Genomic DNA, 17,506 nt, shown 5'->3' on the forward strand with positions numbered 1-17,506 from the left:
TGGGGGCGCCGCCCGCGGCTGGGGGTGCCGGGTGCTTCTGATGATGAGCTCCGGGGGCCCCTCCAAAGGACAGGGAGAAAAGGCGCAGCGACTCCCCGGCCCGGGAAGAAGGCCCCTGGCCAGCGCCGCTTCCACCCGGCCCCGCCTCCAGCTCCCCGGCCCGGTCCAGGCCCCGAAACCGGGGGGCGGGGGGGGGGGGGGCGCGGCGCCTTTAAGGGGCGCGGGCGGTGCTGCCCCCTGGCGGCCGCGGTGCGCTCCGCAGGCCGGGGCAGCGGGCGAGGGCCCGGCGCGCGAGGACGAGGCCGCGGGCCCGGCGGCGGGCGGGTCCGTGCTCTCGGGGCGCGTGCTCCGGCCTGGGCGGGCCGCGGGGGCGCCGGGCGTGCGGCTCGGCCCGTCGGCGGCGGGCGGGCGGGCGGGCGCGGGCCTGCGGCCTCCCCTCGGGGCTGGGCGCTCGCTCGCGGGCCTGGGCGGGGCCTCGGGGCTTGGGGCGGGGCCTCGTGGTGGGGCGGCCTGCTCGGGGCGGGGCCTGGGGCGGGGCGGCCTGCTCGGGGCGGGGCCTCTGGCGGGGCGGCCAGGCTCGGGGGCGGGGCCTTGGAGGGCGGGGCCTCTGGTGGGCGGGGCTTCGACAGGGCAGCCAGGCTCGGGCGGGCGGGGCCTCTGGGGGGCGGGGCGGCCTGAGCGGGGCGGGACCTGGGCGGGGCCTGGGCGGGGCGGCGGGGCCTGGGCGGGGCGGCGGGGCCTGGGCGGGCCGGCGGGGCCTGGGCGGGCGGGGCGGGGCCTGGGCGGGCCGGCGGGGCCTGGGCGGGCGGGGCGGGGCCTGGGCGGGCCGGCGGGGCCTGGGCGGGCGGGGCGGGGCCTGGGCGGGCGGGGCGGGGCCTGGGCGGGGCGGCGGGCCCGCGCTGAGCCCGCCCCGCCCGCCCCGCCCCGCCCCGCCCGGCCCGGCCCGCCCCGCCCCGCCCCCGCCCGCCCCCCAGGACTGCGCGCCCCGAGCGTTCCGCGTCCCCGCGCCGGGAGGAGGTGCCCGCAGCCCGGCGCGCGCCGGCCGCCACACTCGGCCTCTGGGCGATTTCCTGCGGCCGCCGCGCGACGATGCAGACCTTCCTGCGGGGCAAGCGCGTGGGCTACTGGCTGAGCGAGAAGAAGATCAAGAAGCTCAATTTCCAGGCCTTCGCCGAGCTGTGCAGGTGGGCGCCGGGGGCGCCGGGGGCGCCGGGGCGGGGGCCGGGGCGGGGGGCGCGGGCGGGGGCCGGGGCCGGGCCGGGGCGGGCGGGCGGGGGTCCGGCCGCGGCGGGGCGTGGGCGCCCCCGGCCCCGGCCCGCGCCACCTCGGCCCCCCGGCCCGCCGGCCGCCGCCACCTGCTCGCCCGCGCCGGGCTCCCCGGGCCCCGCCGACCCCCGGAGGGCGCGGCCGTGCGGACGCGGCCCCCCGCCCGCGAGCCCCGCCAGCCCCGTGTCCGCGCCGCGATTCCGGGCCGGGGTCCGGGGGTCAGAGCCGGGGTCCCCGCGCACCCCCGGGGCCGGTGCAGAGCGGCTGCCGGTCAGCGCGGGCGGGTCGGTCCATCGGGCCCCCCAGCGGGCGCGGCGGGGGTCGCCGGGCGTTCGGTGAGATCCAGTCAGGACCCCGGGCTGATCCGCAGGTCCCGGCCAGGTGCGCCGCGCCCGCCCGCCGGGGCTGCGCCTCCTCGGGGAGGGGCTGCTCGTTAGGTTCTGCCCCCACCGAGGGCTGAGAACGCGGCTCCCGAGCTCTTCTTGCAAACTCCGGGAGGGCAGCCTTCTGGGGTGCAGACGCCACTTGTGGGCTGCGTTCTAGAAAATGGGCCCTGCTTGCATTTTTGTCCTCGTTGCTTCCCCAAACATCTTGCAGAACCGAACAGTTGGATTCTGTGTCCCCCGGAGCCGGTGGCCAGTCTGGGCCGGCCCAGTGAGCACCCCTGCGCCTGTCCTGCTTGTCCTGCGGCGGCTGCCCCTCTGCCCGGTGCACGCCCTGCCCTGCTCTTCTCCCTCCAGCCAGCGGGCGCATCTTGTCTGAAGCAGCTCCTGGTTCTGCATCCCCTGGTTTGGGGTGGAGTGGGCTGCCTCCCGGCAGGCCGGCTTCCCAGGAGCAGCCCAGCTTTCCGTAGCCTGCAGGGCACGCCTGGCAGCCCGGGAATGCACAAGGACATCAGGAGGCTCCCGGCCAGAGCTCTGAAAATGGGTCCGAGGACTTTCTGGAACGTTAGAAAGGGCCCTTGAACCAGCTCTGCAGAAACACACACTTGTGGGGAAGGCCTTTGACACTGAAGACGTTTGGAGAAGCCTCTTTGACGTGTTCTGGAAGCGCCGCGTAGGCACGGGAGAGCTTCCCCTGCAGTCGCCTGGGACTTGGGAAATCCCAGTTGATACCTTGCACCCTTTTTACTAAGATCTTTCTATTTGTGTCGTCCTGTGTCTGCAGCTAACGCATGAGACTTGTCATCTGCTTGGTATGTTTTGCTTGGTAGTTGGGAGGTTCTGGAAGTACAGTCCCTGCCAAGCCCCATGGCCAGGTCCTCATGCTGGACCCGCAGATTGACTTTGCTCTTGGGGGGTCTCTCCTGCCTTTAAGGGGTCGGGGGTTGAGGGCAAGCTGTGATGGTCGTTCGGGGGAAATCAGCGTGGAGCTAATTTTTCTAAAGGGCTTGAAGTCTGGTTGCCTTCTTGGCTTCAGAGATGAAAGAAAGCAGCTGGGCCATTCTAGAACCTCAAGAAGCCCACTTTGTGTTCTCATTAGGGAAGACGCTTGAGCTATTTTGTCCCTTAAGTTTAAGAAGGAAAAGAAAACATGAAGAAGAGTTTTTGTTTTTTCTCTCCTTAAATAGCTTTTCGGCCAGCGCCCCCTGGTGGCCGTGCAGCCAGGCCGGGTGCAGCCAGAGCGGGGCCTACCTTGCTGTCCATGTGTTGGGCCTGCACGCAGGCGCCTCAGGGGTCTCGGGGCCATGTGGATGGACACTGCCAGGTTCCGATTTCACCCTCGGGGGGCACAGTGCCCGTGTTTTGACGGGGCATGAATTGTCTGTGAATTCCCTGATGAAAAAGTCCCGAGATGGCTGACAATGTTTGGGGCGGTGTCAGCGCCGCACAGCCTGACCCGAATGGATCAGGATGAGTTGAGCGTCAGGCTTTGTGAAGTTCCGACGGCAGGACGGGACGTCGGCCGCCTCTCATCCAGCCCCTCTGTTTCACAGATGGGGAAGCCTGTGCAGTGGGGACTTGTTCTGTACTTGGTCTCCTTTTCTTTAGCTTCTCGGCCTGGTGGCCTTGGGACCCACCCAGGCAGTAAAGTGGCCCCCCTGTTACCTTCCTTGGGGTCCAGCTGCTGCCATTTTGTCCCGGAGACACCTTTCCTTGCAAGCCTGAGCTCTTAGCACGGGTGATGCCTTGTCTTTGAGGGCGTGTCATCCCACGTTGGTGGCGTCCGTAGGCGGTTGGAGCCAGGTCCTGCCTGGGGACCGTGTGGACAGAGGGACCACCTCTGCAGCCCCCGGTGCACCTCGAGGGCCGGGCCCTGGGGCTGGTCCACAGACGGCTTAGACTCGGCTTGTGTGAGTGGTGCTGTCTGTCTTGCCTGTCTCCTCTGTCTTCGCCTTCCCAGGGGGCCGTGGCTCTGCTTGAGTCTCCCCTCCCTCCACCTTCCTTCCTGGTCCCCTGAAGCTGAGCAGCCTCGAGCGCCCACACCACTTCTTGTGACTTCCCAGATGCCCAGAAGGGGCTTCAGAGGGGGAGCAAAGAAATAATCTGTTGCTGGACATGGTGGGTGCCTTTTTTATTGTTTACTTTGTTAGTTCTGCTTGGTGCTCTGCTTGCAAATGCTGGCTGACCCTTTGTCTGAATTTCTCGGTCTCTCCTCCTGTTCCTTCTCTCCTCCCCTCTCTTTCCTGCAGCTGAACCTGCATGGCAGGAGGTGGGGAAAAGGCACGTGACTTCAGAAAGCATTTTGGTACAAAATATGGGTGAACCTCTGACCAACTTTACTGTAATGTTGACTGATTTTTTTTTTTTTAAAGATTTATTTATTTGTACAAGAACTGGGGTACAGGCCAGATGCGCCACGGGAGGGTGAGAGGATTCACCAGAGACAGAGCGGGGAACAGAACAGGCAGACTGATGAAATGCGCTGCTGAGGGGAGCAGCGGGTGCGACAGGAGAGGTCTGCCGCGCCGTGTGGGAACCTCCCCAGCCAGCAGGGATGGAACTGGCGCTGCAGAGGCTGTGGACAGCTTCCCAGCGCGGCGCTCAACCACCTGCGCCACCAGGGGAGGCCTTGTTGACTGATTTTTTAATGCAGTCCTTCTTGGTACCTCACTCAATCCTCCCAGCAGCCCTGACATGGAGGATGCGGAAACTGAGGCTTGGGAGGGACTGTCACAGCCACTTGGAGGGCTTCCCTGTGCTCAGTCCTGAGGCCTCTCTACCTGAGGACTGGACTTCCTTGTTTAGGTGTCCTTCCCTTGCCCAGGTTAGGCCAGGCCTTCCTGGAGGCTCCAGAAGCCGCCGAAGCCTGTGAGGTTCTTGTCCTTGAGAAACTTGGCTGCCAGCTGGGCCGACCAGGCCTGCAGGAAACTGTTTATGGAGCAATCAGATCATGTTGTCATCGCAGACTTTCCCGCTGGGACCCTTTGTACAGTTGCCTCAGAAGGAACTAGGCCTGGAGTCCGCAGAGCCTCCCAGGGACGGCGCCTTCAGGAGCCTCACCTTGGGGTCAGGCAGTGAGTTGGGGGGTTGGGCAGAGCTCCTGTTTAACAGTCACCTGGTCTGGGGGTGTGCGCCAGGAGGGGGTAGAGCACGGCTGGGCTGCCCGCTCCCCTCAGGGCCTACGACCTTCCGTCTTCTCGACCGTCCCTTTCTGGGGGATGACTTTGGCATTCTGGGTTGGAATTCTTTTGGGAGATTCTTAGGAGGGAGGAAGGAGGATATTTCGTAGATTAAGTGATGCTGGTCTGTGAGTAGATTTTTTGTTTGTTTGTTTGTTTGTCTTAATGTCGGGATTTAGCACCATTTGGGGGTATGGGGGTGGGAAGGAGGAGACTGACTTAGGTTTCCTTTGCAGCAGAGCCCCGGGACTCTCCATAACTCAGCCTTGCAAATAAACACTTCCCAGCGGCCTCCGAGGGAGCGACTGGGCTTCACGTGTGAGCAGGCAGCCATCTAGACTCTGCTGGCTGTTGATGCTGCTTGGGCTGCAGGCCTGCCTGCACGGCTGATACCCTTGAGCCCCTGGGCACTGACCTTAACCCTTCTGGGCCTCGGTTTTCTCACCTGTTGAGTGAGGGTAGTAGAGGTGCTTGGCTCAGAGCTGTGGGCAGTCAGTAGCTGACATGAGCTTAGGATAGTGGCCGAAGGCCTGGCTGCTGGGCTTGCTGCCCATGGGCACCTCTCTCTATTTTGGGATCTTTGGCATATGTGGGTGTGGTGTTCTTGGTTTGGGCAGTTTGCAAGGGACCCCAGATTCCATGATAGATGCTCACTGATCACCTGCTGGGCTGTGGGGTGCGGGGGGTGCCGGTGGGTGCAACTGCCTGGCCTACTGCCCAGCATGTATGTTCAGAGTCCATCCAAACCCTGAGTCCTTGGAGAAACCTGAGAAAATTGACCTAAGATATTACTTTGATTTTTGTCAAGTTTGGAGCTCCGAGAAGAGCCTGTGCTGGGTTTCCTGAAAATGCCAGGCGCCTCCCTCAGCAACCATACTGCTATTCTTAGCTCACCCGTATTGTTTTTCTTTATCTTTTCGGATACTTAATACATGCACTTGCTAAAATAAATTCAGAGGACTCAAAGTACACAGTGAGAAGTTGATCAGTTTCCTCCTTGTCCCCAAGTTCTGGCCATTCAGGGACGACTGTGGTGAGCAGTCTGTGTCGATGGGTGTTTTGTGCATAGGAGCGCACGTGTGTGCCACACATACCCTGCTGCCCTTGGCTCATCTCACGGAGCCATGGCTGGTTTGTTTGAAGACAGACCTGTGTGATTTGCCTTGGTTTTTATTTATTTTTTTATTATTTTTTAAAGATTTATTTATTTTTACACAAGAGCTTGGGTACAGGCTAGAGGCACGGGAGGGTGAGAGGATTCACCAGAGACAGAGTGGGGAGCAGAACAGGCAGACAGACCGAAGGCACTGCTGAGGGGAGCAGCGGGAGAGTCAGGAGAGGTCTGCTGCACCATGTGGGATTCTCCCTGGTGGGCTGGGAATCGAACCTGCGCTGCAGAGGCTGCAGACAGCTCCACAGCACTGCACTCAACCCACTGTGCTGCTGGGGAGGCCTGCCTTGTTTTTTAAATGGCTTTGTGGTCCAGGTCTTAAAGCGACTGGACCGTGTTTCTTGCCCCGTCGGGACTTCTGCAGGCGTGCCCGGGGGTGGGGGTGGCAGCAAGTGCCCTGCTCCGTTGCCTGGGTGCTCACTGCTGCCTGAAGCAGTGCTGGGTCAAAGGGCACAGACACCTTACTTTTTCATGGGTGGTCTGCCCACGCGAGCTGCTCACGAAGACGTTGCTGCTCGAGATGCCAGTGGATGTGACCGAGGGCCTGAGGCCCACGCCCGCCCTGCACAGCACCCACCTGAGTGGTTTTGATCTTGGCTACACAAGTGGGCAAAACATGGAACTTGTGCATTCTGACTCACGTTTCTCCTGTGACTGTGAGGTCATGTTCACGCAGGGGGTGGCTGACGGTGCGGGAGGCAGGTGCCGATGGAGCCGGGTGCTCCCATTCCTAACTACTGGGCCATCCTGCCTCCTTGGTTTTTTCCCGTGCAGTGCCGTGGGTCCAGGACGCGCAGCAGAGGCCCAGGGAAGGGCCTCCGCAGTGTAGTTTCTGGGCAGTTGGGTGTAAACAGGGTTTCTGTTCCCACTTGTAGTTTGGGTTTTTGAGGGAGTGCTCTGCTGCCTTCTTTTTCAGAAAGTGAGATTCATACCCAAAAGCACATCACTCAGGAGCTGTGCACCTGGCCAAGCCCAGTCCCATTAAACCTTCCTGTGTGAGTCGGGGTCACCCAGCTTTTCCCCTTCTCTGGCCCCTCGAAAGTCATCCTGGGTGTATGTGGCCTTGCTTTGGGGTGATTGGGGACACCCAGAGGGAAACCCAGGCTGGGCTGGGTGGCATGGCTTGATCAGGGTCTCACAGTGGGGAAGTGGCAGGGGATATACCTGCTCTGAGACCGAGGCCCTCTCCCCACTGCCTGTTGAGGCCTCCTTTCGACTAGTCCTTCCTCCCGAGTGGCGCCGTGAGGGTGCCTGCGAGCAGCCAGCCTTTCCTGCTGGGCTGTTTGAATTGTGCCTGGTGCTTTTTCTTTGAATTGTGCCTGGTGCCTCCTCCAAGCTGGCTCAGAAAGCAGCTGCCCTGGGCCTCCCTGGTGGTGCAGATGGTTGAGCGCAGTGCTGTGAAGCTGTCCGCAGCCTCTGCAGTGCTGGTTCGATCCCCGCCAGCCGTGGAGATGCCCACATTGTGAGGCAGACCTCTCCTGTCTCGCCCACTGCTCCCCTCAGCAGTGGATTTCATCAGTCTGCCTGTTCTGTTCCCCGCTCTGTCTCTGGTGAATCCTCTCATTCTCACTCACATCTGGCCTGTACCCCGGTTCTTATATAAATAAATAAATCTTAAAAAAAAGAAAGCAGCTGCCCTGTGGCCTGTACCTCCCCAGCTGGGCCTCATGGGCTGGTTTCTGTAGGCCCGTCACGGTGCCAGGCTGAGGACAGTGACAGCTTCAGGATCCACCCCCAGCCACCTGCTTCTGGGGCTCAGGCGTGGATCTGTCACTGACTCTGGACATTTGAGACTCACTCCCACGATGGACCCCAGATCCTATCCCTCCCCTATGACCTCCCCCATCCCCATGGGTGCTGGGTGCCCTCCCTGGGTGACCAGAGACTGTTGCTCCCTGTTAACTGAGCCTGCAAGCGGCGCCACTGCACTAGCAGCTGCCTTGGAGGGAGACCAGGACCAGGGTGCGGCGGGTCCATTTAGAGGCACCTTCCCGGAGATGTTCTCACTCAGGCCCCGAGGACCCCAGCCACTGGGCCGTTCCTTCTCTGGACTTGCTTAGGGTCTGCTAAGCTGGTTCCACAAAGGTAGTGACTTTGGCAGCCGTGTTCACCACGGAAGCCCCAGGGCCTGCGCGGTGAGGCGCGGCACACCAGCATTGTGGCCGGAGGTCCCGGCGGGCGGGCTGTGAACCTAGGTGTGTCGTGGGCTTGTGTGATTACTCTACGATGTCGCATGATGGAGTCACTTAAGGACAGATTTCTCAGGACATGCCCCTTTTGTTAAGGGTGACTGTGGGAGCACCACTGCACGTAGTGGGAGCTCAAGGAGTGCCTGTTAGTGGATGAGCAAACCGGCAGGTTTTGGGAGCCTTTTTCTGCATCCCTGGGGCTCAGGTGTGACGCTAGTGCTCTGGGCAGGTAGCGAACCCCAGGGGTTGGGGGAGATGGGGAGGGCAGGGGGTGGGGGCCCGGGCCAGGGAGGAGCTCCTGGGCTTCATTACTTCATCCTTTTCTGTAGTTAGCAAGTCCTGCGTGTCCGGCACTGTGCTGGCCCCGTGCTGGGTGTTGGTCCCCACCCTGGTGCCTCTGGATACAGGTAGGGAGGTGAAGGTAAACCAGCTCACAGGTGCATTTAGATGCTGGGAACACACAGTTAGAGCCAGGAGAGAGCCATGGGCGGCGGGGGCTGCAATCCCATTTAGCCCCTGTGGTCAGGGAAGCCCTCCCTGAGGAGGCGACATTTATTTATTTAAATTTTCTTTATTTTTGCTTGGGGACAGTGTACCTTATTGATGGTGCATTACAAAGCAGTGCCCCCCAAGCCCCGCCCCTTCTGGAAGGCTCTGGGAGGGAACCGTGATGGGTCAGAAGTTCTCGGTGTGTCCAGAGAGTTGGGGAAGGAGGCCCTAGCTGCTGAGGGCCTCTCTGCTTCCTGTGCCGTCACGGGGCTGGTGGCCCAGGAGCAATTCCTACTCCTTGGAGGCCTTGTGGACCATGAGGTCCACCACCCTGTGGCTGTAGCTGAATTCATTGTCCAGCCAGGAAATGAGATAGACAGAGTGGTCAGTGAGGGCAGTGCCAGCCCAGCTGCGAAGGTGGGGGAGTGGGCGTCACTGCTAAATCGCAGGAGATAGTCTGGTCCTCAGTGCAGCCCAGGATGCCCTTGAGGGCCCTGTGACGCCTGTTTCACCACCTTCTGGATGGCATCATATTTGGCAGCTTTCTCCAGGCGGCAAGTCAGATCCACAACCGACACGTGGGGGTGGGGACGCAGAAGGCCTGCCAGCCAGCTTCCCGTCAGCAGAGGGATGATCTTGCACGTAGCCTTGGGGGCGCCAGTGGAATCAGGGATGACGTTCTGGGCGGCCCCTTGACCATCACACCACAGCTGCCCAGAAGGACTGTCTACGGTCTTCCGGAGGGCAGTGATGGTGTGGACCATGGTCTCTCACGATCCCTCCGTGATGCCAAAGTTGCATGGATGATCTTGGCCAGGGAGGCCAAGCAGTTGGTGCAGGAGATGTTGCTGACAATCTTGAGGGAGCTGTCACACTTCTCAGGGTTCACGCCTATCACAAACATGGGGGTGTCAGCAGGAGGGGCCGAGATGATGACCTTTGTGGCCCTACCCTCAGGGAAGCCTGGCCTTCTCCAGGGTAGTGAAGGTGCCGCTGGGTCCACAGCACAATGGCAGCAGTGTGGCCCACGTGACGCTGGTGAGCTCTCGTCCCTGGCGGTGGAGGGGGGGCTGTCTGTTGATGACAGGCTTCCGGTTCTCCACATTGACTATGCCATTGACCTTGCCTGGGTGGGGTCACTGGAACATGAAGACCACACAGTTGAGGCTCATGAAGGGGTCATTGATGGCAACAGGATGGCTTTGCCAAAGTTAAAGGCAGTCCTGGTGGCCAGGCGCCCAATTTGGCAAAGTCCATTTACTTCTACCTTCACCGAGGTGTCTGAGGCCACGCTGGCCCTGCACGAGGAGAGGCGGCTGCTGGTCAGACCAGGAGGAGCAGAGAGCCAGGAGGTGAGGTTTAAGGAGACTGGGGCCAGGAGCCGCCTCCTTGAGAAGCTGAAAGACCCATAGGGCAGGCGGTATCTGCTGCCCAGAGGCCACATGCCCTGTTCTGCCAGTCGCAGCCCTGAGTTCCTGTGGTCCAACAGCAGCCGTCTGGACAAGGGCCGGCACCGTGGGCAGAGCTGCAGGCCAGTATCCGCTTCAGACAGGCGGCTGCAGGAGGCAGCAGGGTGTGCACCCTGACTGTGTGATGGAAGGCCAGGTGGGTGGCCTTGGGGCCTTCCTGCCACCTGAGGCTGCCCCCTGCGTTCGGGGGCCCGGTCAGGACCACTAGTGCCAGCCTGGGGGCCAGGGCTGGCGAGGGGGCGGGCTCCAGGGGCCCTGGTGGACCCCAGGCCAGCTGACCTTCTAAAGGCCAGGGAGTCCTCTGGTGCCCTGGGGACGGAGGCCACACCCGAGGCTTGTTCTCAGTCCTGTCCTTTCTTCCAGGCCAGTGTTTGCCAAACTTGCCCAACAAAAGAAGCACCTGGGGCAAGAATGGAAGCACAAATCCAGGGTCCACCCCTGCCCTGTAAAATGCTCCAGGGAAAGGATCGAGACCTTTCCTTTTTATTTTAAGATTTATTTTTATTTATTTATGCATACAAGAACTGGGGTGCAGGCCAGAGGTGCAGGGGGTGAGAGCACTCACCAGGGACAGAGTGGGGAGCAGATCTGCAGGAAGATTGCCTGAAATACACTGTTGAGGGGAGCAGCAGAGGGACAGGAGAGGTCTGCTGTGCCATGTGGGTCAGCTCTCTGGCCGGGGATCGAACTTGTGCCGCGGTGGCTGGTGATAGCTTGATAGAGCTGAGACTTTAACCCCTGCGCCACCAGGGAGGCCTAGACCTCTTCTTTTAACAAGTGCTCCAGTGATCCTCCTGGGCAGCCATGACTCATTCTCTAGAGTGTTGCCAGGCCTTACCCTGAGCAGCCAGGCAAGGGTGAACACCGAGGGGCCTTGTTACCATGAGGCTTCATGGGGACAGGAATGCTCCAAGAAGGAAGCTGGACGTGAAGCTTCCCGGGCTGTTCCTGTCCAGAGCATACCCTGGGAAACTCCTCGCCATCCCCATCTCACAGGGAAGGAGGGGGGAAGGAAGGGGCACCCCTCTGCTTGCCCATTTCTGCCTGCAGGTTGCTACCCTACCCTTTGTGAAATCCTTTCTCCCCTTTTAAAAATGTCTTGCCTCTGGTTGTTGGTGTGAACTGGAATGGACTTCAGGATGGCTCCCGGGGCTGGATAGGTGCTGGTTTTTGCACAGGAGACTTTCCTGGGGCTTGGCCTGGCCAAGTATGACCGGATGGTCGGGCCAGGGCTGGGAGCAGGGGTGCAACACATCTGTGACTCCGGGAGCCTCAGCTGTGAAAACTGGCCTTGGGGCTTGTCTCTGTGGCCTTCCGTGCTTTAGAAGGGCTGATGGAGCCCCCTTTGGCTCCCTCCTAAGTCTGGGCTCACCCCAACTCTCAGAGCATCGTGAGAACCTCCCACAGGCCAGGTGCTTGTAGGAAGGAAATGCGTCCTCCAGGGCAGGCGGTGTGCCCACTTGCAGGGGAGAGAGACGAGCTGACTTGCTGGTCACAGTTATGAGGAGCAGAGCTGGGATTCCCGCTGGGGGCTCCTTGCCTCCTGAAACCTGTCCCCCCCACCCCCCCACCGCCAGCTTGCTCACAAGGTTGCTCACCATCTTGAACAGAGCATCCGAGCATTCTGGGCTGCTATGTGCTTTCACGAGAACATTGAGACCTTCTCTTCTGAGCCTCCTCTGTATGCGGTTGTGGGGCCCAGAGGCTTGAGGTTGGGGGGGCATGAGATACAGCGAACTCAAGACTTGCCTGGCTGGCTGTGGCTGACCAGCAGGCCATTCTGCCCCAGCTCTGCTCCTCCACCTGGAGAAAGGGTGCAACACACCCAGCTCTGGCTAGTGGGCAGGGCAGCTGCTTAATCGTGATGGCCTTTCCCCGCCTGTGCCACCTCCCATGCCCTCATGCCCGACCAGGCGGAGTCTGGGGCCTGACACTTCTCTGGAGGGGACCCCCAGCCTGGGGCAGACAGGTAACCTAGCTGCCTCTTCCCATTCTCTCCTGGTGGGGGGCCTCCAGCATCAGGGGCCAGGATGTGTCCCCTGACTCCCACTCACTGCCTCCCAGGAAGCCCTGTGTTCCCAGCAGGTGCAGAGGGTGCAGGGGTGCAGAGGGTGCCTTGTGGAGTTTCACTTTCATATCTGCCTCTATCTTGATTACATCCCATAGTCAGGGCTGGGGTGTGGAGTCCCAGCCCCGGTTCCTGGGCCTCCTCACCCCTGGAATGAGCTGGGGTAGGTCTAAGCATCTTCTTTTTAATTCGCACCCCATGCATTCCTTCGGATAGTCACAAGACTAGTTTTTATCGCGTGCTTGCTGCCCTCCGGCACCATCAAACTGGGGTCCTTTCCACAGAGGGCATCGCAGCCCCCTCTGGCCTGGGACTGCCCCCCCCAGCCTGGCTGCACATGGTTGGCCACCAGGGGGTCTTCCTGCAGTGCTGAGGGTTGGGGCCCTGGAGGGAGGGTGGTAGAGGGGGTGTAGGTTGTGTGGCTCTTGTGTTCTCCCAGGTAGACTTTGGGGGGCTCTTGGAGAGGAGAGGAGGGGATGTGCTGGTGATGTGGGGGTGTTCGGGAGTGTCCTCACCCTGGTCCTGGGGGGGATGGCCCCCGCCCCCTCAGGGTGCCAGGCTTGTGGGTTTCCTTGTGAGAAATGCCCACTGGGGGCCGTTGGTGGCTCTCTGGATGGACTAGGCCCTTCGCGGCCCACCGGCCTCCTGGGTGGGGAATGCAGGTCCGAAGGGAGGGGCACAGTGAGCCTGAGGCGGTGAAGCCAGGAGGCGGGCCAGCTCAGGTTTGAACCTGGCCTTGCCGACATGAAAGCTTGTTTTCTTTAAAATTTTATTATTCTCTGAGTCCTAACATTTATTATGCGATCCTTGAAAAGCAATTCTGGCCTTCCCGCCAGAGGCCCGTCCAGCCTCCCTTTTCCAGGTCTGGGCAGGGGCCTCGGCTCCCACTTCCTGAAACAGAGTGTTCCCCACGACCCCCCCCCGCCCCCCCCATCCCCGGTTGACCCGGTCACGGCCTCACTGCAGCCTGTGCCTGCCCAACTTTGGGTGCTCAGTTCCCTCGATACTCCGGGGAGGAAGGTCTAGGCCCGGAGCCTCTGGACCACAGGGAGGCCTGTGTCTAAATGGCGAGGCTGTGAGGAACTCGTGCATCCCTGCGGGGAGCTGATGGTAGCTGTACTGGTGAGGAGGGTCACAGGGCTCCCCCCAGCATGACACCCACCTACGCTTGGGGTGCAGTCCCTGCATGGCGTTACCTCAATTTAGCCAGAAATTATAGTCCTCTAGCTAGGCAGCTCAGTCCATATTTGGAAGCCGAGCTCGAGGGCAGTGACCTCCCAGGGCTCCCAGCCGGGGCCCTGGGACAGTCCCTGGGGCTGGGCCTGGACAGTCCCTGTGGCTCCGCATCTGCCACCTTTACCTCAGAGAGTGTTTTCCTTTTCCAGTGAAAACTGAACGAGCAAGGCTGGCTTTCCTTTGAGCGCTTCTCGCTGAGCCATCCTCAGTGCCCTGGTTGACTTTTTTTTTTCCCTTTTCATGGCCCCACCCAGTACCAGCCACCTCTGACCTTCTGGGGGAGGCAGAGCTTGGCCTCCGGGTCTGTGAGTGGGTCTGTCCAGACAGCCCCTCCGTCCCAGGCTCTGCCATGCCCTGCTCCGCGCTCTCCTCCCTGGGAACAATGCTCTGAGCCGATGTGGAGGACTCTGCACGGCCTCCCGCTGTTTAAACTGCCACTCATGTCCCTTCTTGGGGGTCACCTTGGAGCTTTACCTCTGAAATCGGTGGCCTAGAGGGTTTTGGAAGCTGCTCAAAAGACCCTTACAGCCTGGGAAGCTTTGGGGAATATTTTCACTGGGGCAGGCTCTTGGATGCCAAAGAGCTTCGAGGTCAGGTGCAGGATGTTGGAGGTGGTGGTGCAGCTTCTGGCTGTGTGACTCCAGTCAGGTGACTGGACTTCTCTGAGCCTTTAATGGGCCTGAACACGGGAATGTCACAGGGCAGGTTGAGGGCCAAGGCAGCTGCGTCCCTACCGCAGAGGCCTGACAGCTTGGGATTCCCCCACTCCTGTCCCCGTGCATTTTTTGTTTCCACCCTCCCCTTGGCCTTGCGGGGAATGCTGAGGAGTCCAACTCTTTGGATTTGGGATTCTCCCCTGGACAGAGTGGGGTGGCGGGCGGCGCCCCAGAGGCAGCCTGGCTGTCCGGAGCATGTGTGGGTGGCTCTGTCAGTGCCTCTGTATCCGCAACAGGTTGGGACTCCCCTAAAAGCAAAACGGCGGGCTGGGCCGTGCACCTGTATGTCTGTCCCCATTGCAGGGGGGCTGATAGGGCAGTCATGACCTCTGAGCTGAAAATCAGCTGCACTCGGTCGTAAGGGGCTCCTGCAGGTCCTGTGTCCACGGAGGGGCCTGGCTCCAGTGCTGGGTGGCTGCAGGGCCGGGCGGTGTCCTCGGGACCCGGCCCCCCCGTGGTGTCATCCTCAGGCGCCATGTCCCTCCAGAGCCAGGCACACATGCACACACACCCTCCTTTTCTGACGCTGCCTCGTGGGTCTGTTACCCGTGTCTCCACTTGGCGCTTCCTCATTAAATCAAGTGTAGGGTTGATCCTGTACCGACACCGGCGTTGAACTGTCAGCGCCCTGGAAGTAACGGGTGAGCGTAGCACCCCTTTCTGTTCTAGTACAAACTCAGCTGTGACTCCTCGTGTCTCTGGGGGTTCCCGGCCTGCTCCAGGGCCGCGGTTCGTCTCCTTGTCTGAGTCAGCTCGGGCCACCCCAGCAATACCATCGACGGAGCGGCTTAAGCACAGGCTTCCCCTCATGGTTCTGGAGGCCGAATCCGGTGCCCGGGAGGCCTCGCGTCCTGCTTCGCGGGCAGCTGCCTTCTCCCTGCGTCCTCAGGCGGCGGGCAGTGAGCCCTGGGTCACCTTCATGTGAGGGCACGGAACCTGTGATGAGGGCCCTGCCCTGATGGCCGCCCCCAACTGTAATTACCTCCCAAAGGCACCACCTCCGAGGTCACCACATTTTGGGGGGAGGGTGTCAACATGAGTTTTGGGGGATACCAGCATTCAGTCCATAATCTCCTTCCTGGCAGGGGCTGTGCAGCTTGGGCTGCCGTCCATCTCTGTCCCTGCCCACATGTGTCCCTTCGTCCATCTGCTCTTCCCTGCTCCCCCCACCCCCCAGCCCCAGCCCCAGCCCCAGCCCAGGGCCTGCCTGACCTCAGCAGGTGAGGGGAGGCCTTTCCTTACCTGTAAAATGGAGGACTCAGCATGCATGCACCCCGGGGCAGCTTGGGGGACAGGAGGAAATGAAGGCTGAAGTGATAGAGGTGGTTTCTAGTACACAGCCGGGGATTTGATAACAAGTTACCCTCTTCCCCAAATCGGTTCTTCTTCTGCCTGAAGGTACATTTTGGAGAACTAGGTGTCATCTCTGAACTTGAAACTTGTGAAAAGAAGGGGCCACTGCTACGCTCCCTTAACCGGGGGAGGACAGTAAGTACCCCACTCCCCAGACCCAGCTTCCACCAGCTGGGGTGGGCGTCTGGGGCCTGCTGAGGCCGTGATTGTCCTCTCCGCAGCCCAGCTGCTCCTGTGGCTTCTAACAGAGTCTCCCCCACCTTCCCAACCCACCCCCTTAGGGAAGCGTCCCCCCACCAGCCAACCCCTCACTTATGCTGGGCTTAGCTGAAGGAAATGAAGCACTGTCACCTTTTCCCTGACATTTTTATCCTTTGTAAGGACAATTTAACATCATGAAAGCAAGACTTGAAGAGACAGATCATCCCCCACACCCCATCTCTTCCCTTTTTTGTCCTGTTGCAGAGTTGAAGTCATTGTAGGGGGAGGTTCTGATTTTTGCTTCTGGCATGGGGCATCGTAGTATAAACAAATTCTGCCTTTTTTACACAACCTTTGGAATAATCTTTATAAAATATAAATTTTGTGAGCTGCTTCTATGGAAGTTCCATATACAAAAAAGAGTAATAACCCCCCCCCAAACCCCCATGGTAACAATGATTAACTTATGCCCAGTTATGTTTTATTTATTACCCCTTATTATTTCGAAGCAAATCCAAGACATAATTTGATATGTAGATAATTTAGTATGGACTTTAATAATCCCCGTGCCTGAAAAGAGAGCCCATCAGAGAAACCCTTTTACTTTCATCTCTTCGTGAGCCTGCCTGCACCGCTGGCTTGCAGCCTCACCCCGGGTCTCTGTTCTTCCCACGCCTCTTCCCTGTCGCCGTGCTGCAGGTGGGGGGCGGCGGTGGCTGCTCTTGCACAGCTGTATTGGGTGTCTCTGCTGTGACATAGTGAGCTGAAGTCTTAGTTCTGTTTCAATTACTTCCAGTTTTCCTGCTGCTGTAGCTAATGCTGTGCTGGACATCTTCTCTCTCTTCCTGACTCCTCTACGTGTGGGAGTTTTACCTGTTGTGGTTGAGTAACAGATCATCCCAAACATCGTGGCTTTCAGCAATAGCATTTGTGGAGCTCACGTCCTATGGGGCAGCAGTTCAGGCCTGGCTCTGTGCATCTGGCCAGCTGCAGGTCACTCGCGGGCAGTGCTCCAGGGGCTCGGCCTCTGGTTGACCCGGGTGCTGGGGTGGCCAGCCCCTTTGTCTCACCCCCAGCGGGCGGCCTGGGTGTGTTCTCGTCCAGGAGGGCAGGCCCAAGGACAGCAGGGCTGCTCCAGGCCTCTGGAGGGCTGATGGTGCCTCCAGTCTGCTGGCCAAAAGCAAGACTCAAGGCCAGCCCAGCTTCACGGGGTGAGACAGTGAACTTGCTCCCCTTTCCTTTTCAGCACATAAATGGAACTGACAAAAGGAAATACAGAGGTTTTCACAGAAATCACCTGCGCCTGCAGGACAGTGTTTCTTAGCCTTTCTTGGGGATCTTTGAGGTTTGATGAGAACAGCCCTATTTGTAGAGGAATCCACATTAGAATATGTGGCAGCATAGAAAGAATACTCCAGATTCTCTGAAATAAAAGTAGTGTGGGTCCCAGATGAAGTTTCCTGGATTCCTACAGGTGGTTTAGGTTTTCAGGAGTCATTTACAACCATTTTTTAGAACATGGTTTCTACAAGACAACCCACTAAAGAAGAATTCCCTGGGGCCTCCGTGGTGGCACAAGGGGTTAAGACACAGCACTATGAAGCAATCCGCAGCCACTGCAGCACCAGTTCAATCCCCGGCCAGGGAGCAACCCACATGGCAAAGCAGACCCTCCTGTCTCACACGCTGCTCCCCTCAGCAGTGGATTTCAGTCAATCTGCCTGTTCTGCTTCCCACTCTGTCTCTGGTGAATCCCCTCACCCCCCACACCTCTGGCCTGTACCCC

The 17,506-nt window shown here is 60.1% G+C and overlaps 1 protein-coding gene across 1 annotated transcript in view; it reads left to right on the plus strand.

Annotated features, from left to right (window-relative positions):
• Positions 1–1,089: 1,089 nt before the first annotated feature.
• Positions 1,090–17,506, plus strand: part of ITPK1 (inositol-tetrakisphosphate 1-kinase) — a gene marked incomplete at its 5' end in the record, with an annotated part of 134,137 nt that continues 117,720 nt past the window's right edge. Inside the window, one exon of the mRNA XM_084241053.1 lies at positions 1,090–1,184. Coding sequence (XP_084097179.1) covers positions 1,090–1,184 — 95 coding nt within the window. The remainder of the gene's footprint in view (positions 1,185–17,506) is intronic.

Source organism: Talpa europaea (assembly GCF_964194135.1).
Source record: "Talpa europaea genome assembly, chromosome: 8".
In the NCBI taxonomy this organism is placed as follows: Eukaryota; Metazoa; Chordata; class Mammalia; order Eulipotyphla; family Talpidae; genus Talpa; species Talpa europaea.